At 41.3% G+C, this 21,877-nt stretch overlaps 1 protein-coding gene across 3 annotated transcripts in view; it reads right to left on the bottom strand.

Annotated features, from left to right (window-relative positions):
* Nucleotides 1-21,877, bottom strand: part of mtcl2 (microtubule crosslinking factor 2) — a 43,835-nt gene that overhangs the window by 15,057 nt on the left and 6,901 nt on the right. For 2 of the 3 annotated variants that reach the window (XM_078797579.1, XM_078797581.1), the window contains exons 4-7: nucleotides 17,255-17,404; nucleotides 1,454-1,519; nucleotides 399-569; nucleotides 88-241 (exon numbers count right to left, since the gene is read on the bottom strand). In XM_078797579.1, coding sequence (XP_078653705.1) covers nucleotides 88-241; nucleotides 399-569; nucleotides 1,454-1,519; nucleotides 17,255-17,404 — 541 coding nt within the window. The remainder of the gene's footprint in view (nucleotides 1-87; nucleotides 242-398; nucleotides 570-1,453; nucleotides 1,520-17,254; nucleotides 17,405-21,877) is intronic. The other variant, XM_078797580.1, reaches the window with a different exon arrangement.

The raw sequence follows: 21,877 nt of genomic DNA, 5'->3' as shown, positions 1-21,877 counted from the left end.
CCACAATGTATCCCACTGGGTATCATCCCTTTGATGATAATTTCAATCCGCTTCCAGTTACTTAATATGGATGTTACAATGTTGTACCTTGTGGTGCTTTCATGTCCTCCATCTCAGCTCGGAGGCCCCTGTTCTCCACCTCCAACTCCACGATGCGTCGACTCAGCAGGTTAGCTTCTTCTTCTACCAGCTTCAGGTGAACTCTGACCTCTGCCTCACGAGTGTGGGGGGAGTCAGCGACCTGACAGGGATTCAATACAATTATATTCATTAATCAGTCTACATGATATTTTAGAAGTATTTGAATTGTAAAATTAGATGCACAATTTATACAGTTGTTGTTGGGAACAAATACAGGGTTCATAAATCGTTTTCAAAATCAAATGCCAAATGAATACCTCCTCCACGGTGATGGAGGCATCCACATCCCCATACAAGGACCTGAATTTAGCCAGTTCCTCCTTCATGGCCTCGCTGTCCTTCACAAGCTTGGTTAGCTTCTTGCACATGAGGGCTGATTCCTCTTTAGCAAAATGGAGTTGACATTTCAGGTCTGAGCTGTCCTCCTGCTGGGATGACATAAAAAAATGAAAAAAAAGACAGAAATCCAATGATCCAAATGTTGCCATTTAGAGAGTCTATCTTTGTCTTTCTGTTAAATGTATCTCTTTAATTTAGATTATTTTATCAAATTAAAATAAAAAAGCATGACCCAGCCATTTTTCATTCGCCTCGGTACTGATGACACACAAGCACCAGACTTGCATTCATTTATTCATTTTCTACCGCTTTTCCTCACGAGGGTCGCGGGGGTGCTGGAGCCTATCCCAGCTGGCTTCGGGCGAGAGGCGGGGTACACCCTGGACTGGTCGCCAGCCAATCACAGGGCACATATAGACAAACAACCATTCACACTCACATTCATACCTATGGACAATTTGGAGTCGCCAATTAACCTAGCATGTTTTGGAATGTGGGAGGAAACCGGAGTACCCGGAGAAAACCCACACATGCACGGGGAGAACATGCTAACTCCACACAGAGATGGCCGAGGGTGGAATGGAACCCTGGTCTCCTACCTGTGAGGTCTGCGCGCTAACCACTTGACCACCGTGCCGCCCAGCACCAGACTTGATTGCCAAAACAACAGGCTTTTATTGCAGGTTTGAATTATGTAACAGTATGTACAATATCAAAATCCAAATTATCATCATAATAATAATCATCGTAATAAAATGGGCTACTGCCACTTCCTGTACGCCCACCACACAGCTCCCATAGGAAACACATTTATTGCAATATATACGAACACAATTACTCCTTGATGAATTACCAATCAAAGCAATGTTTCTCTGCATGGCCAATTGTCTTTTAACGTTTATTTACTGGGGACACGCCATTTATCTTATTGAGCAGGTAGTAGTGTGTGTGTGTGTGTGTGTGTGTGTGTTACCTGTGGACTGAGCTTCTTGTCAGGTTTGTTATTGGTTGGTCGAGCGCCTCTTTTCTTCTGGGCATTCTGCAAGAGAGCAGAGATACACATAGATGAGACAAGGGCAGCCATATTGTGAATATATTTAATCAGTACTACATTAACCTCAAATCATAATAGTAGTGATGTCATGATACTGATGCTACGTATATACTGTGTAGTTTTGGTAGAAAATGTAAAAGACAGTGTAGAGAGGAACTCTTAATGATGGAGTGATCCAGGTGTTTTCCATCCACGTGTATACACAGCTTATACCCACAGCACATATCGAGTTACAAAGCTCCTTTAGTGCACGTCATTGCTATGGAGACGACCATCATCACCATGGTGATGTTTAGTTTACCACCAGAGAGCAATAACCCACCATAATAATCAGAGGAATCACAGCTGGATTACGTTCCCTCTGCATCACTGCTCAAATGCAAGCATAACAGAATGTATATAAATAGTAAAAGTATAGTAAATATTTAAAAGTATATAAATATGTAAAAGCAAAAAAAATGTCACATTTACAGATAAAACCCGATTAAGTCAAGCAAAAAAGTTGCTCATGATCTGTTTTCATACAGCGTGCTTACACTTTCATAAATCATCATCATTCCTGGTTCACTACAGCTGCAGAGCCAGCTTATCACGGCTCTGTGTGTTTCCATGGTAACAAGCCACTCTGCAGTGAACAATAACAAAAGAGGAAAATAGAGGGAGGGAAAGGAAGGACAGATAATGAAATTAAAAACATAGTAGAGGTTATTTAGTTCCCAAAGCGGTGTACGCATACCCTCAGTGGTACGCCCATTGTCAATTGTCAACAATTAGCACCGGGCTGCACGGTGACAGAGTGGTTAGCACGCAGGCCTCACAGCTAGGAGACCCGAGTTCAATTCCACCCTCGGCCATGTCTGTGTGGAGTTTGCATGTGTGGGTTTTTGTCCGGGTACTCCGGTTTCCTCCCACATTCCAAAAACATGCTAGGTTAATTGGCGACTCCAAATTGTCCATAGGTATGAATGTGAGTGTGAATGGTTGTTTGTCTATATGTGCTCTGTGATTGGCTGGCCTCTCCCCTGAAGATAGCTAGGATAGGCTCCAGCACCCCCTGCCACCCTTGTGAGGATAAGCGGTAGAAAATGAATGAATGAATGAGCTCCTAACACTCACAATTTCTAGTGCGCCTGAATGCCTCATGATACAAGGAGAACAGAGCATGAAGTTCTTAATTGACACAAAGCAATAATATAAACAATAACTGAATTGTTTGAGGGCGCTAACCATCAAATGCATTGTTCTTCTCTTCCTATATACTGTACCAAATTCCCTTTTGGCCCTCCACCACTTTAAGGGCTGTTTATCACTGTGGCGACAGTCTACGGCACTTAACCGGCCCATCAATAAGGCTGCCTGTTAATGGGAAGCATCGATTGTGTCTGCAAGTCCAACTAACGTTGTTGGAACGACTTGATCAGGCCTAGAGATGAGCAATATGAAGGCAGAATCTATTCATGATGACGCTGGACTTACATCATTGAATGTCCCATAAAAAGCTGGCTGGTCAGGAATAGACACCATACCATACTAACTTTATTTATAAAACACTTACACAACAACCACAGTTGAGAACACAACATTGACTTGATTATGCAACATACTGTACAAGGATATACACTGTATGGAGAAGCTCTTCAAAAGGATGTGTAAACCCTGCAATATTCATGCTGTGGGCTCTCAGGGACTGCAAGAGAAAGTAGAGCATATGCAGAAATGAGGCTTTCAGGGAGTTTTGTTTGGGAATCCGGTATTAGATAAACATTCTGGGAGGATTTATTATCTCCCAGTTTGTCGAAATATTGTGTGTACAGTACAAGTACATGTACTGTTTGCATCTCAAACAGGTTTTTCCAGGCCAGGTAAGAGACACGGTCTCTTCAACGCATCCAAGGCCTCCTACCAGTCGAACGTGCCCTGAACACCTCTCCGTGGAGGCATCCTGATCAAAACCGACCAGTAAACCGAGAGCTTTGCCTTCTTCATCATAACAAACTGATGCAAAACAATAACAAAAAAAGAAATCAATGAAGGTAATGTTCCAAAAAAGGTGTTAAGAAAACAGAGATCACAGCATCGCACCCCCCCCAACCCCCGCCCCCTCCACAGGAGTCTTCAACATAATGTTGTTTGTTCATAATATTGGTGTCTGGAACGTATTACCGTATTTTCCGGACTATAAGTCGCACTTTTTTTCATAGGTTGGCTGTTCCATCAACTTATACTCCAGAGCGACTTATAAATGAAAAAACTGTTTATGTTACGGTCGAGTGGTTAGCACGCAGACCTCACAGCTAGGAGACCAGGGTTCAATTCCACCCTCGGCCATCTCTGTGTGGAGTTTGCATGTTCTCCCCGTGCATGCGTGGGTTTTCTCCGGGTACTCCGGTTTCCTCCCACATTCCAAAAACATGCTAGGTTAATTGGCGACTCCAAATTGTCCATAGGTATGAATGTGAGTGTGAATGGTTGTTTGTCTATATGTGCCCTGTGATTGGCTGGAGACCAGTCCAGGGTGTACCCCGCCTCTCACCCGAAAACAGCTGGGATAGGCTCCGGCACCCCCACGACCCTCGTGAGGAAAAGCGGTAGAAAATGAATGAATGAATGAATGTTTATGTTACATAAACACTGGACACCTTTTCTGTTCATGTTTATTTTTTGTGTATCTGAATAACCATTGTGTTAGCATATCTTACACCTATTCAGTCTGTTCTCTATTATTTTGTTATTTTTAGAACTTCCCTTCCAAGAGGACGTAATGTCTATTTTAGTCATAAAATAAATTGCCCGCAAAAAATGTGACTTATGTATGTTTTTTTCTTCCTAATTATGCATTTTTGGCCTAGTGTAACTTATACTCCGAGCGACTAAAATGCGATTTAAATGATTTCCTTTGGGAAAAATGGCTTCAGTGTTTATTGTAACGTTTGGAACAAATTAATAATGGAAACTAAGGTAGCACCTTACTTATGTACGATTATGTACAATATCCAAGAAAGATTCTACTACATTCATTATTCATGATATACAAGCACACATATGCAGTAGGTGCTTCTCATGTTGCCTTCAAGTATACAGTTACTAGAAAACAGCTTGACTTGCACATTATTGCACATTCATATTTCAACCTTTAACAGCCACTGACTGTATCTTTTGCATGAATTTAGTTCCCAACTGGTGCTTTTTGCGGCTTTTTGAACGGTGCTGCATTTTATTTCTGGGTTTTTGTAACCAAGTCTAAGTTAATTTGAGACGATTTTAGGTGGTGATATTCTTCCAACAAGAGGCAAAGATGAGATCAGATGAGATGAGGCGGTGGGAAAAGAAGCAGTGAAATGTGTGTGTTTGTGTACGTGCACCACCAGAGTGTGGCTTGCTGGCAGGAAAATTGATGTGAAGCGCATGCAGACACACACTCCGTGGTGTCTGGTCTGGGAACAAAGAGTCTGCACAGCACACCTCACACTGGGGTTGTGTAACCAGCAATTGCTACTGTGTGTGTGTAAGAAAGATGGATGGAAGCACAGATGAGGGATGAAGGTGAAGAAGATAATTAGATTGCACCAGTGCTGCTAACAAAGACAACAACTAATCAGAGCAGAGGATCTCAATGTTGTATTCTCGTGTTAAACGATGCCAGAGTTTCAGATAATGAGGTTTGCACATTTGGAAGTGAGCCCTGAAAGAAGTTTGGGATGGCTCAAAACGCTCTGTTTCATTTTTTTTTTCTTTTCTTTTTCTGGCCGCGTTTAAGAGCTAATATCCTAATAATAAAGAAAAATAGTCATACAAAATATGCTTGCTGACTGTATTTTTTTTAAATAATGGCCCAAATTGATATCCTTTTACATAAAATTTGATGTAATTATCGTTGTAGTTATACATCAAATCGTTTACCACCAAGATTTCCCCTACTTATTATAGATAAAAAACGTATTTCTATCAGTGATTAAATGTGAATAATTGTGAGTTAACTATGGACAAAATGCAATTGATCACGATCAATTTTTTTTTTTTTGAAACGCTCTGTTTCAAAAGGCGTGGTAAAACTATTCCTTTGTGATGTCACAGAGGGGCAGACTTCCTTAAAGGGTCCCTTTAAACTCTACTTAAAGCAATAGTAATTACAGTAACAATACTTAGGAGTCAGGCTTGTGTTAAGCAGACCCGCCGACAGCAACAGCAACATTAGCCATGTTTACATGAGGAGTTTTTCTCTTTTCGAATGGAATCTTTCTGAATGACCTTCCCGAAAGCAATGGTATACATGGAAATGAATACTCCAATTTCTCGTCTACATGCGCCGCTATAATCAACCAGAATAGTCAATGGGGCATACGCAGTAAAATGTAAACATCAACATCACGTACCGACTTCCCCGAGTTTTTCTTTCATCCAGTCTTGAATTTTGTTCGGATCAAAAAACGGGTGCGCTGAAAGAACACACCCGGAATAAATTTAAACAAGAAAAGATCAAATTCATTCTTGCTAATATTTTATAATAATTTTTTGTTATTAATATTTTATTAATATTATATTTATATATTTTTTATTTTTTTATATTTTTATTTTATATTTAATATATTTTGATTTTTTTAAAATAAAACTGGACTTGTGAATGGCGTATAGAAGGGTTTAGATTCTGTTCCACAGATGGCGGTAATGCACACGAAAGCTGCTTGCCAACCGCCAATAAACAACAGAAGAAAAAAAACACCATGAAGAAGAACGGGAACAAGATACCTCAATCGGATTGGGGAAAGGAATATTCCACCCCTGGGAATCCCATTATATATTCATTCAGATTGGCACTTTTCTTTCGGAATGAGGTGTATACAAAGGTTACATTCTTTCCGTTTGAGCAAATAAATCAAATGCAATTGGAATATTTGGGTCCATGTAAACGTGGCTAATGTCAGCTCTGCTCAGTTGTGCAAGTGCATGTCTGTTCTCATGCGATACTACACAGTGTGAAAACATTCTAACAGCCCTGCAAGTGCCACAGATGAAAACATACAACTGTAATATACCATCAACACTGAGGCTGTGTCTGCAGGGACGCTACATCACATCTAAAATTCATTTGCCTTCAACTACAAATGCTCAATTGTGTTCTGTTATTCCGCACGCAATTGTCAAATGTAAAACAAGTCTAATGCCAGGAAAGAAAACTGGCTAACACATCGCAGCATATCATCTGTCTGTGTCTGTGTAGACGTTTATGTGACAAGGGCGGATTTCAAACAAAAAAATACAACAAAAAAAATACTTGCTAGCTTGCGTAGCGGAATTGCAAAAAATGAACCCTTTCATTACTTGCATTTAGATGGATTTCCTGTCAATGATTTACTGCAAGCTTAATGAAAATCCTCCATCAGACTCGGGAGCTGAAGTGCTGAAGTTTGCTATTAATATCAGTTATGAAATGTACTGCAGAAGCATGATGCATCTGGTGCTTTTGAGAGTTTTTCCCCCTCATAAATGCTGACATGATGTAACACTGATTGGTCTGCATATCCAATGTGAAGTGACCCTCCCCTAGTATGGCAAGAGTTGGGGGCACAGTGCTCAGAGAATATGTTTCTGACTCAAAGATGGAATGAATATACCCTCATATCTGTTATGATTAAGTCATACGTTAACATTAAGTCAACAAAAGGAAATGCAGGGGACGGAAAGAGGGCACACATTTACACCCCCACTCTCCAACAAAACCGCTCTCGATAACTGCAGACCCAAAAGCGTTACCATGGCGACAGCTTCAGCGGGCTGACACCAAGCCAGCCTGATGGCCGCATATTAATGAAAAGGACAGCGGGAAGAAGACGGGAGAAGTTAAAGACATGAGGAAGGAGGAGTCTGGAAAGGATTGATTTTCGGAGGGTCAAAGGAAGTCACAAAACAGGCGACAATGTCCTGACGTTATAAAACATAACACGCTGGGGGGATGTACATACAAAATATGGCATTTGTTCTCAATCAGAAATCACTCCACACTCTTTATTGCTCTCTGGTTCTACCATATCTTACTTATTGTGTGGAAATAACTATAAAATAACTATAAAAGCAATCTTCACTCGCTAAATGTACTTGAAAAAAGGTCAGTAAGGATAATTCATAATGCCGCCTCCAGAGAACTTACTAACTCCTTATTTCTAAAATCACAAATACTTAAACTTGCTGATATAGTTCATCTTTAAACAGCTAAAATAATGCATAAGGCTAAAAATAACCAATTATATAAAAATAAAAATAAAAATAAAAATAAAAATAAAAATAAAAATAAAAATAAAAATAAAAATAAAAATAAAAATAAAAATAAAAATAAAAATAAAAATAAAAATAAAAATAAAAATAAAAATAACCAATTAAAAATAATCCAATACTTCTCTACAAAAGAGGAGAAATATGATCTCAAGGAAGAACTAAATTTGAAACACTTATATGCTAGGACTACGTTAAAAAGCCATAGCATTTCAGTATGTGGAATCAAATTATGGAATGGATTGAGTAAGGAAGTCAAACAATGCACAACGATGAGCCAATTCAAGAAACAATACAAGCAGTTGATGTTTGCTAAATACAAGGATGAAGAGTCTTGAACCAGTCATGATGTGCTATATATATCACTATATTGACACTTACTATGGTACCCATTATGTCATTGGATGGTCATATCACCTTGTACTTCGGTACGTGACAAAAAAAAAATTTAAACTATATTGGGAAAGCAGGAAGTGAACAAATGTAACAGTTACTGATTGTAAAAGTACCAGATGGAGGGGTAGGATTTAATAAGCTTTGCTTCTTCCTACTCCTTTTGGACATGTGGAACTGTGAACTGATTATGTGATGCACTCAATTGGAATCTGATGCATGTTCAAATGAAATAAAATCATTACCATTTTCAATAAACATGACTAAATAAAGTTAACTCACATAACTAGTAAATAGTCCACCTATAAAAAGATCATATATATATTCCCTGTCATGATGTTCCACTAAATTGCCACGAGAGTGTCTTGAAACACCCCCCATCTTCCACTGCCCTGCTCTCCTCACTGCAGGCATATGAGCTGCCAACATACCATATGTGGGGAAGAACATGGACACACAACAAAAGCTTCTCCTGCAGCATATTCTCCATCTGCTATGTACTGAACTCTACTGTATACGGAAGCATATGTATGTGTGTGTTACACCTCCCTTAAGGGACATTTTAATTTTACGACAGAAACTGATAATGTTTATGAATGTATCTGTACCCTACAGACTGAACAAGCGTATTCAAGATGTAATTAGTACTATAGTACTATCAGATTGTACACGTTGGGAGGTCTGCATTCGTTCGACACCCAAAAATGTGAACACATATAAATGATCATTGAAATGGATAAATGATCATTTAACATCACTTTTACCTTTACTGAAGTCTTGTTGGGAAAGACCAATGAACACAAACGGAGGAGGGTACAGGAGAACCACACGGATGCACCCTTTTGGCTGATTATCAGGTCCTAAACAGGTTTTGCATGCTGCAACTACAAGCATATTCATATGGAATCCTGTATCTTATGGAAATTAATTTATCCCGGTCAGATCTGGAACCAATAAATCACCACAAATGAGGGATGACTGTATAACTAATTACATTGTACAAAAGACTCCTTGTTATACCTTGTTCTGTTCTGGTTTATTTCAGACTGACATGTGTGCGGGCGTGGCTCCGAATTACTACGCTGGTCGGGTACCTGAACGTGCCACGATAGCTGCTTGCTTTAGGAGTTGATGTCACGGTAACTGTTTAGCTGTCCACACGGACTTCGGGGTTGATGCTATGAATAGCTGTGTGCGTCAATAAACACGAGTAACGTTTATTCTCACTTATTTAACGTTAGATGCCGGCCATCTATATCCTTGTTGTATAGTGTTTTGTGCCATTACGTCCAGCCACCTGGCTGGTTGCTAACTGCTAACTTAGCCTCGTTAGCATCGCATGCGTGGGTTTTAGCAAAGTACACATATACAAGTTAATAATGGTTGTGTGTCAAACTTTTAGTAAATAATTTTAGGTGCTGTTATTTATTATTCAATAATGTCTTTTAAGAACATTATAAAAAATATTAATATTTTTTTCTCCGGGTACTCCGGTTTCCTCCCAAAAACATGCTCGGTTAATTGGTGACTCCAAATTGTCCATAGGTATGAATGTGAGTGTGAATGGTTGTTTGTCTATATGTGCCCTGTGATTGGCTGGCGACTAGTCCAGGGTGTACCCCGCCTCTCGCCTGAAGACAGCTGGGATAGGCTCCAGCATGCCCACCAACCCTTGTGAAGATAAGCGGTAGAAAATGAATGAATGAATGATATAATTGGTGGGGTGCACGGTGGACGGGTGGTTAACGTGCAGGACTCACAGCTAGGAGACCCGAGTTCAATTTCTCCGGGTTTCCCCGGTTTCCTCCCACATTCCAAAAACATGCTAGGTTAACTGACGACTCCAAATTTTCCATAGGTATGAATGTGAGTGTGAATGGTTGTTTGTCTATATGTGCTGTGATTGGCTGGCGACCAGTCCAGGGTGTACCCCGCCTCTCGCATGAAGACAGCTGGGATAGGCTCCAGCCTAGCAAAGAAGAGCAAAGAAGAAGAATGAATGAATGAATGAATGAATGTTCTGGCACTAACAAATGTCCCGGAGCATTTTTTGCAGCGTACAGCAGAATATCAACAGTGGAACCCAGGTACAAAATGTTCTCAGTAAAAGGGAGATTAATCAGCTCCTCCTGATCCAATCACAGCCAACCACCGACACCACTCAGCATCTTTCATATAATCCAGTCATCCGTGACAGGAGAGGAACACGAAAAGACAGAGAAGAGCGCTTTTTGTTTCATGTCCTTCCATCCCTGTTACATAATTGAACAGTTAGGATAATCATAATGCAGACTAGTAGATACACAGAAGGACACATTTAAAGCAACACTACATAGGAATTCTTTTAGAAGCAATTGGAGGAACAGTGTAACAGTGTCCTTAATGTATGCTTGGATGAATTTGCTGTAAATGAGCCAGAACAGAGATGCTGATGCAGCAGGTTCAACATAAGCGACCTCTGACCTCACCATTCTGGATGAATGGATACAAATTCCCAAAGACACACAGCGGAAAAGTGGTTTATAGCTGCAAAGCGGGGATGATATTTTTGTTCATTTTCACTTCCTGTCTCATCCAACAGCATGACCTCTGACCTTACAAATACATATTTCCTCTACGGGTAATGTCTTCTAATAATGCCGCCATTTAATGTATTATAATTGTAAATGTAAATAAATAGATTTCTGATATTAATGCAACATTCCATGCAATGTGGAATAGTCCACAGCTCTTCCCCTCCCTACCAGCTGCTGTGGGACATCACATTGCAGGGTTACTATAGCAACACACACAACACCTCTAGGGGAGCTATGGGGCTGCAGCCAGCTTAGCAACAACAGAAGGACAGTGTGCCAGCTCCTCTTTTTCCACGTCTCCACTTCCTGTTCCCGGCATGCCACAGCAGCGAAATGATGATGTCACAACACAGAGGGTGGGAGGAAAAATTCAAAAGGGGGAGGGGTGAAGAGAAGAGAGGAGGGAGAAAGCGAGACTCCAAACAAAGGAGGAACATAAATAGGAAAGGGAATATCATGATGATGGCAGTGTAGAATTACTATTATTGTGTACTTTTGTGTATTACAGTAAAGTCTCGTTATATCGATATTCTCGGGAGTCGGAAAAAATACCGATATAACCGGACTATCTATATATCCGATCCTGCGCCGAACTGCATTAAAAGTGGGCAATAATGCACTCGACATTGTTCTATAGTATAGAACAATGTCGAGCAGCTTAAATCAATCTTTGCTTAAGGATTTCAATACCAAAAAAGAACACGAACGCCAGCATGTACATATGAAAAACAGTGATTATTGCAAGAGATAAAAAGATATCTGAATACAACACAATTAAATACATGTATTTGTACGCTTGTGTCTTCGTTGGAATAGGTGTGTATGCTATGTCAGTTGGTTCTTCTGTTGCAGGCATGTGTTTGGCCAGCTATGTGGGGCGGGTTGAGCATGACCTGTGAACCAGGAAGTGCGGGAATCGGTGTGTGTGCTGCGCTCTGGTGGTGGAAGTGTGAAAAATAAAGTTGACTGGAAGCAGCCGTTCGCCGTGTTCTTTTTTGGTATTGAAATCCTTAAGCAAAGATTGATTTAAGCTGCTTTTGTATCGATATAAGCAGACCAAATTGGCTGGCGGGAGATGAAAAGGGCATCGTAGTAACCGGATTATCATAATAACCGGGTATCGTACTAATGGAACTAATTATATCATAAAAGACTAGAAATTTGCCGGGAAATGAAAATAGTATCGTAATAAGTAGTAATTCGTTATAACCGATATCGATATAACGAGACTTTACTGTATATGCCTCTAGCACACACGACACACGTGACCAGACAAGCATATTTCATGACATCAGAGAAAAGTACTGAAACCCCCAAGACCACATTCACAAACAGTTTCGGAGTTCATAATAAATGGCGATGTATCTTTTTATATGTGGCTTCTAACATTCAACCATGTGGTGGATTCCGAATCGAATTCGGAAGTAGAGACTGGACAGTCCAAAATTTCTCAAGAAAAGCGGTTACTTCAAGACGCTGCTCAATGGTAAGTAGCTTTAGTATTTTAGTGTTTCGCGGTTTTCTACAGCATCGGTAACTGCAATCTCTTTAATAATCGCTATGTTCGCTAAGTAACACAGGACCTTTATAGACTTTCTTCGGTCCAATCAATCACTCTGACCCAGTTAAAATTCAGCTGCTTTGATGCTCTGACCCATTTAACAACACATGTGCCCCTGGAGACATCACACGCAGCTTTGTGGATCGCTAGGAAATCACTAACATCACAACCGACATGCATAAAAACACGCATGTTTTTATGGGTTTTGAACACACCACGTTGCCCACCAACATCACAACTTGTAAAAGCTGCCCAGAAAAGCCTGCAGCTACCCTCGTCCCCACCTCCCTAATCTTGCTCCGAACAATAGGCAGCACTTCCTGGAAGTCAGATAATACAGGAAACCATTTCCTCCACAGAGAGAGCCTTACTTAGTAAAGTACACGTATACAAGTAAATAAGAATCCTTCATGGTTGTGTTTTAAACTTTTAGTAAATAGTTTTGGTGCTGTTATTTATTATTCTATAATGTATTTTAAGAATTATTCATTCATTTTCTACTGCTTATGCTCATGAGGGTTGCAGGGGTGCTGGAGCCTATCCCAGCTGTCTTCGGGCAAGAGGCGGGGTACACCCTGGACTGGTCGCCAGCCAATCACAGGGCACATATAGACAAACAACCATTCACACTCACATTCTATGTCCTATGGACAATTTGGAGTCGCCAATTAACCTAGCATGTTTTTGGAATGTGGGAGGAAACCGGAGTACCCGGAGAAAACCCACACATGCACAAGGAGAACATGCAAACCCCACACAGAGATGGCCGAGGGTGGAATTGAACCCTGGTCTCCTTGCTGTGAGGTCTGAGCGCTAACCACTCGACCGCCGTGCAGCCCAAGAACATTATAAGAAATATTCATTCATTCATTCATTTTCTACCGCTTTTCCTCACGAGGGTCGCGGGGGTGCTGGAGCCTATCCCGGCTGTCTTTGCGCAAGAGGCGGGGTACACCCTGGACTGGTCGCCAGCCAATAACAGGGCACATATTAAATAAACAATAAGTACAGTTGAACACCATTTTCATTGACAATATTCCTCCAATATTGCTTGGTGACCTCTAAGTACATGACCCCAGTAGTACATTTAAACATTTACACTGTATGTATGTGATCGTTATCGGTATCAGACAATTTCACTCGTGTATCGGCAGTATAACATCCCCAATGCTGAAAACACCAAAGTCATACATGTTGGTAGTGTTACCGCTGAAGGTCCACCCTGCCCCTCACAACCTGACACCCCCCCAGGGTGACCCTCACCACGATGTGAATATAATGACACTCATACATCGGTTCATATACCGAAGCGGACAGATGACCTTATCAATGATGGGGTAATCTTAAATCAACATGTAGACACACACACACACAAAGATAGGACGGCACCTCCCCCTGAATGACCTTCAAGTGGCTTATGATGATCATATAAGGAGGAGAGAGAAAAATGGACAAAGACTTGCAAAATCCCGAAATAATATGCAGTATCTTCTCTTCAATCAAGGGGGAATTTCTTTCCATTTGAAATAATGCATGCGGCTATGCTGCCCAAACCCCACCTGCCCCTGCCCCCTTTATTGCGCCCTCCTTCTCCTTTGTCCAATACAAAGAAATGTCTTGCTTTGTTTCCAACCCTATGGCTGTTTTTCTTTTCCATCTTCACATCTAAGCCATCTACTGTATCTATACCTGTAGATACACAAACACCGTATAACTCTCCATTCCACAATCGCTCCATTGTGTTTGACCACCCGGAGGCAAAGATGTGGCTGGAAGAAAATCTTTTGTGCACAAGGTTAGGTTACAGCACGGAACTGGAGCCTATTTCTATTATTTCTTATGGGAAAACGGAGTTGCGTTCACTGAATTTGGAAGTAGTGATTATTTCACATCCATTCCTCGCCAAAACCCACCCTTATTATTATTTCCTCTATACCTTCAAACAATCCTTTAACTTGACAACAACCCCTTTGAAAAAACACTGTCTTTGTCTCCGCTAACCTGCAGCCCTCCCTCCATCAACCTTCAGAGGTCAAACAGTCGGATTGGAAGTTTCTGCACACCGATAGAGAGGGAGATTTGACGGGGGTACGATTTAAAAAAAAATAATTGAAGAAGAAAAAGAAAAGGGGGAGTGAGGAAAGATAGGATTAAAAACATGCCCACATCAGCATTCCTATGGGTCTCCAAGGGAGACACAGAGAGGGGAACATAAATGAGGGACGGTAACAAATGAGAAAGAGGCGTGAACAGGGCAACGATGGAAGGGGAAGTAAACTGTAGCAACCAAGACTTCTTACAAGGCTTTATCTAATTTATCACCTGATAAATCAATGAGCAAAGGATGAACAATAGAGTGAGATGTCTCACAGACGCTTTATTTCGGGAGATACGGGAGGCTGGGCATTAGCTTCGTAAGCCATGCCATCATGGTATTGCTTCAGGCCACGGAGTCTTTTAAATAGCAGTTTCAATGTGAGATTACTGCATGGCTGTGCTGACTTAAACAAGAATATCAATATTAACTTAAGCCGGCAGACATGACCAATCGATACTTCACAAACACCTTTTTTGTGTATAGTATGTTGCATGTTTGCTGTGGTTTGCAGTTTGTTTATTCTTAACATCAAACATTATTTCTGTATATGGAGAATCTTCCCACAACATTTTTCACATATCTTGTTCTTTTCAGTTCAATGTACAATAGATACAGATGGGTGAAACATTCTGATGTGATTGACGCACACAAGCACACACGTCCAATAATATCAGCCACCGCAAACTATTTGGTCGATATCAGCCTAAAAACGGAATCGGGATCTTTCCTTTACAAGGGGACCTATTATGCTCAATTTTCGACCCTTTGAATTGAGTTGTGGACTCCTATAGAGCAGCTACACACAATAACCCACACAGAAAACTTTCTAGATCTTCCAGAATCTGCACCTATTCCAGCTGTATTTCCTTGGATTTGTGTTTCCGCCAAAACATTATTTCTGTATATGGAGAATCTTCCCACAGCATTTTTCACATACCCCGTTCTTTTCAGTCCAATGTACAATAGATACAGATGGGTGAAACATTCTGATGTGATTGACACACACAAGCACACACGTCCAATAATATCAGCCACCGCTAACTATTTGGTCGATATCAGCCTAAAAACGGAATCGGGATCTTTCCTTTACAAGGGGACCTATTATGCTTAATTTTCGACCCTTTGCATTGAGTTGTGGACTCCTAGAGAGCAGCTACACACAATAACCCACACAGAAAACTTTCTAGATCTTCCAGAATCTGCACCTATTCCAGCTGTATTTCCTTGGATTTGTGTTTCCGCCAAAATTAAAGGGTCTGTTTTAATTTATTCCACCCACGGCCCACTGCGCTGTCATTGGTCACACTCCTAAACTATTTCCTGACTACTGCGGACAAAACGTTCTAATATAGTGGGTATAGGAGTTGATAATAAATTAATAAAGTCTTTGGAGAGATAATTGAAGACCTCATAAGCTATATATAATAATTATTTCATATACATATGTGAGCTTTGTGAAGTTGCAAACATGGAAATAAACAATAATGTGTCAGCCTTGCTGGCTGTATTTTTTTAAAAAAAACAAGCAAACAAAAAAAAACATCAGTGACTGATGCACGATCGTGCCCGCTGTCCAGTTCAAAGCACATTGTATTTTCATTCATTCATTTCATTTTCTACCGCTTTTTCCTCACGAGGGTCGCGGGGTGTGCTGGAGCCTATCCCAGCTGTCTTCGTGTGAGAGGCGGGGTACACCCTGGACCAGTCGCCAGCCAATCACAGGGCACATATAGACAAACAACCATTCACACTCACATTCATACCTATGGACAATTTGGAGTCGCCAAATTAACCTAGCATGTTTTTGGAATGTGGGAGGAAACCGGAGTACCCGGAGAAAACCCACGCATGCACGGGGAAACATGGAAACTCCACACAGAGATGGCCGGGGGTGGAATTGAACCCTGGTCTCCTAGCTGTGAGGTACGCACGCTAACCACTCGACCGCCGTGCCGCCCCACATTGTATTTTATGAAACAAATTTAAGATTGCAATGTGCATACTTCTACGTATTAAGAGGGGAGTAATATTTTATGCCAACCATTAATGCAGAATGCTTAATGCCGCACTTGTGCATTTGAACATTTCAAATATTTGATGTACAACTGTTCATGAAGCTTCCTAACAGCCCAAATCAAGAAAATGCAGTATTTTGTTGACAATCCAAAACTATTAAACGTACAATTAAATGACTTGTCAAGAACAATTGTTTCAGCCCTGCAGGTATCTTGCACTAATTAGTGACGAAGGACGACAACAAGGGAGCTTTCTGTCTCCCCTCCAACAACAAGGCAACAATCACAAATCACAATCAATAGTGGGAGAGTGGAGTGATGAAAAACACTGAGCCTCACTAATTGTATCCAGGGAACACAGTCCAGACATCCGCTGCCAGCTCCCCGGTCCTCCATCCCTCACTGACCCACATCAGGTCTTGGGCCAAAACCAGACTCGTCAGCCCATTCAGACTTGGAGACAAAGAGGAGCTCAGAGGTACTCAGAATGAGGTCAATCTTGAAGCACTGAAATGTTTTTTTTCTTTAATTTGTTTGCCAAGTTTGGTTTTCACTTAAATGGCGCCCTTGCTTTTTAAACACTGTGTTGTAAGAGCTAAACTTGGGAGGTGAGTCTTTGGTGGAGAACAATGAGTCAACAGGAGAAGCTGAACATGGACTTTCTCATATGAACTTTGGATTGGGTTTACTCTGCCCTCAATTCCCGATGATTTCCTTCCTTCATGGCTCATACAATGGGCGCCCATGTTGTCCGCCATGTCCCCCATGTGTTGTTCTCCTAAGAACCATTGTGATATAATCAAGTCCTACCTTGTCAATCTCCTGCTGCAGGACCTGTTTGGCCACCTCCAAGTCCTGGAGTCTGACTCGGAGCTCCTCGTTCTCCTCCTCCAGACGAGCCCTCTTCTTCTCACCACCGTCGAGCTGACTGTGAAGACGGATGGAGACATCTTTGGCCACCTGAAAGGATGAAGAATGAGACATTACAGTTAGAAAATATGCAGTTGGTCAACTAGAAAATGCATCATTTCTATTCATTTTGCCATTTTGTACCCCGCCAATAGCCACGTTTACATGAGGAGTTTTTCTCTTTCCGAATGACCTTTCCGAAAGCAATGGTATACATGGAATGGAATATTCCAATCTCTTGTCTACATGCGCCGCTATAATCAACCAGAATAGTCAATGGGGCATACGCAGTAAAACGTAAACATCAACATCACGTGATACCGACTTCCCCGAGTTTTTCTTTCCCTTATTGGAATAACTCCGTATTGCCAGTTTTTCGTTCGTCCAGTCTTGAAATTTAGTTTGAATCAAAAACGAACTTTCCGCAGCAGTCCAGTGCCGATTGCTCGCCTCCATTTTTTTTTTTTTTAAATGGAAGAATGTCTCGACCTGTGTGTTACGTCATATCTCAGCATTCGCTGAAAGAACGCACCCGGGAACAGGAAAAGATAAAGTTCAATCTTGCTAATATTTTATAATTAAGCTTGGCACATGTTTTATATAGATATATATTTTCTTTTTTAATAAAACTAGACTTGTGAATGGCGTATAGAAGGGTTTAGATTCTGTTCCACAGATGGCGGTAATGCACACAAAAGCTGCTTGCCAACCGCCAATAAACAACAGAAGAAGAAAAACACGATGAAGAAGGACAGTCTGACAACTTTCCGATTGAGCGGGTACAAGATACCTCAATCGGATTGAGGAAAGGAATATTCCACCCCTGTGAATCCGATTATATATTCATTTGGATCGGCACTTTTCTTTCGGAATGAGGTGTATACAAAGGTTACATTCTTTCCGTTTGAGCAAATAACACGAATGGAATTGGAATATATGGGTCCATGTATACGTGGCTATTGATTGAACACGGGCATTAGAGATTTACTCAGAAATGTGATTTGTGTGTCATTTTTGTGACATAATTATGTCATTTTTCTGACATAATTAAGTGTTGTTGTCTCACTGCTGTGCAACATCTCTACATGCACAATAGATGACTGTGTGTTGAAGGTACAGCTTTAAGTCACAGTGTGAATGTGTATCTGGGTTTCTAATCCAGTGTGCAACTGATGCCACAATGCACCCATTTACTTCTACCCACGCCAAAAGACAATGGCACCCAAAACATTGCACGTTGTGTCCCCTTGGTTCTGATGGTTTAGGGTCCTGAAGGCTGACAGCCTTGGGCATGTTCTTTGTAAATGACTACAATGTCATTGTGTGTGTGTGTGTGTGTGTGTGTGTGTGGGGGACTGTGGGTTAAGAGCTGCAACTACCCATCAGCCATGGTGGCATAAATCACTTAGGTCCATGGTGATGACACGGACCTATTTTAGTTGAATATAAGGCCGGGCCAAGGTAAATGTCTCCTCCTCCCACTCTGTGTGTGTGGATGTGCGTGTGTGTGGATGTGCATGTGTGTGTGTTGGTGAATTTGTGCACCAACACAAATGACTTTTGCTCTTGCTTTACTTGTATTTCCATTTAGTTAGCATGTTGGCCTCATAGTCACGACATCGTGGGTTTGTGTCTCTGTTGGACAATATTAGAAAGTGGCGTTCTGCAGTAGTCCGGAAGCCTTTGGGAAAGTTTGGGAGTGTGACCAATTCCAGCAATTACAGCAATTACAATTGGGCCCTGGGTGGAATAAATTAAAACAGACTGTTTTGGAAAGCCAAGGAAATACAGGTAGAATAGGTGCAGATTCTGGAAGATCTTTCTGTGCGGGTTATTGTGTGTAGCTGCTCTATAGGAGCCCATAACTCAATACGAAGGAAGAAAAATGAGCATAATAGATCCCCTTCTATGTTAAAGTGTTTTGAAAATGTGTTACAGAACGTCATTAGAGGGTGCATGTGTGAGGGGAGCTAAAAAAAAAAAAACATGACAAAAGCAGGCAGGGCAAGTTCTTTTTTCCTCTACGGGCATAAACAGAAGGCAAAACCTGACACACACACACACACACACACACACAGCAGCCACAGGGCAAACAGTAATATTGGTCAAGGCAGTTAGTCATTTTTCCTCTACACTGTGTGGTTGTGTGTTAGCTGTGTTGTATGTCCAACAAATGCAGTCTTGTTCTTCCTCCTCCTTGGCCCAAAGACACTCACACACACAAACACACTGAAAGCTTTTGTTTTTGCTTAACTGTCATCTTTCCAACAACGTCTAGGTTATCAGGGGTATCTTACATTCTTACAGCTAAGCGTGTCGTTAGAATTTGGATTGTTTTTTGGCTGCGAGGGGAGTAAAGACACAGGATGTTGTAAAGTGTGGTTGGAAAGAATGCGGCAGCAAGGAAAATTGGTTTAAAGTGTTAATGGAGAGAGGAACTGATCAAAATAAACATGCATTTCTGTGACTCTTGAGCCCAAATATATACGTTATGTACAGTGGTATGAAAAAGTTTGGGCACCCCTGATAATTTAGATAATAAGATTTATCTTTATAAATCACTGGTTGTTGGGATTAGCCATTCATTTTCTACCGCTTATCCCCATAAGGGTCGCGGGTGCTGGAGCCTATCCCAGCTGTCTCCAGGCGAGAGGCGGGGTACACCCTGTGGCCAATCACAAACAACCATTCACACTCACATTCATACTTATGAACAATTTGGAGTCGCCAATTAACCTAGCATGTTTTTGGAATGTGGGAGGAAACCGGAGTACCCGGAGAAAACCCACGCATGCACGGGGAGAACATTCAAACTCCACACAGAGATGGCCGAGATTGGAATTGAACCCTGGTCTCCGAGCTGTGAGGTCTGCGCACTAACCACTCGTCCACCGTGCAGCCGGGGATTATCCATTTCAGTTAAATATATCATATAGCACATGAACACAGTGTTAGATGAGAAGGGAAATTAAATTCATCAGATTTACAGAAAGTGTGCAACAAAAGTAGTCAGGTGCATAAATTTGGGCACCCCACATCAATATTTAGCAGATAACAGAAATAAACTCTTCCTATAGCTTCCAATGAGGGTCTAGTATTTTTGATCGTTCCTCTTTCCAAAACATCTCCAGTTGAGTCAGGTTTGATAGTTTCCAAGCATGGACAGCCAACTTTAAATCACACCACAGATTTTTAATAAAATTACATTGTACTTGTTCCTCTGCATGAATGCCTTAGTAGAATCTGAGAGGTGTTTAAGGTCATTAGGCACAATTGGTTGGACTTCCTGATTCCCTACCAGCAAAAGAAATGCATTTTAAATCTGTCAACGACATTTCCCAATGGACTGTTTTGTGAATATTTGTCCACTATGCAGCTAGACTAGTCTACAAACTTGCGGTTGGTGTTTACGTTCAATGTTGACAACCGTTGCCCTTTTTGACATGCGTCCAACACAAAGGCCTCTCGACACCCGTTGAAAGGATGTTACATCACCACTAAGCTGCTGCCTGTCTATATAAAACCATTATGTGTGAAAGAGAGAGTGAGAAACTGGCACGACAGCTGTTACGGGACAGGCTGTGATCCATCTATCTTTGGAGCAGGAAGGAGAAGGCGATGATGAATTATCACAACCCTTTGCATGCTTTGCATGTTGTCCAGTAGCTTGTTATGCGACATACAACAGATAATATAGTATGATAGAGTGGTGTAGTCGAGCAGACCTGTTCAGCTAAATTGCTCGATTTTATATTATGAGATACTGAAAGGAAAATTCTTGTATTTCAATGACCTCATGAGAAGACTAACTTGCTCCATCCTGTTTCTACATACTGTATGTGTGTTGGGATGTGTGGGAATGAGAGCAGTGTGTGAGTGGGACAGGAAATGATGTCAAGACAAGGAGATTCTGTTTTCAGTCTGCGCCCGAGTCCCATGCAAGCGCATGTGATGCGACTTAAAAATACTGTAGTTGTTTTCTTCAAATCAGCCACCCGACAAACACACAACCAGCTTGTCTGCATGAAGAAACTCTTGTTGGAAAAAGTGTGTGTGTGTGTGTGTGTGTGCGATCAAATCAACAGCTTAAAGAATAAGTGTCAGTTAAGCCAATTTGGTAGATCAGATTAGCTCAGTTTTGCCCAACTCAAGAAGTCAAGGTCATGTTGAGTGGGAGCATAATATCTTCCAACAGTGAGACAACATTAAGTTTGTTTTTTATGCAGAAAAAAATGTAGTCAAGGAGTGTCTGTCTGTATTTTTATTAGACACATGACAACATTACCACCAGAGTCTCCCGCACACACACAATACAGAACCAAGCACACAAATGGAAACACACAACGTAATGTGGTGTAACTTGACCTCGTGCCAGTGTCTGGCCCTGGCGGCAAGGCGACACAATCAGTCATGTGTTGTTCAGGGACACACGGAGATGTCAGCTTGTGTCTCCCACACGTGTCATTTTTCACCCGCGTTGCGTCTTCGCTACTGTGGTCAACTGCTGCTATGTCCACATCAATA

Source organism: Doryrhamphus excisus, linkage group LG17 (assembly GCF_037039965.1).
Source record: "Doryrhamphus excisus strain RoL-2023G ecotype Guam linkage group LG17, RoL_Dexc_Guam_v1.1, whole genome shotgun sequence".
In the NCBI taxonomy this organism is placed as follows: Eukaryota; Metazoa; Chordata; class Actinopteri; order Syngnathiformes; family Syngnathidae; genus Doryrhamphus; species Doryrhamphus excisus.
The sequence above is the reverse complement of the archived record's forward strand: the minus strand, read 5'-3'. Positions and strand labels throughout refer to the sequence as shown.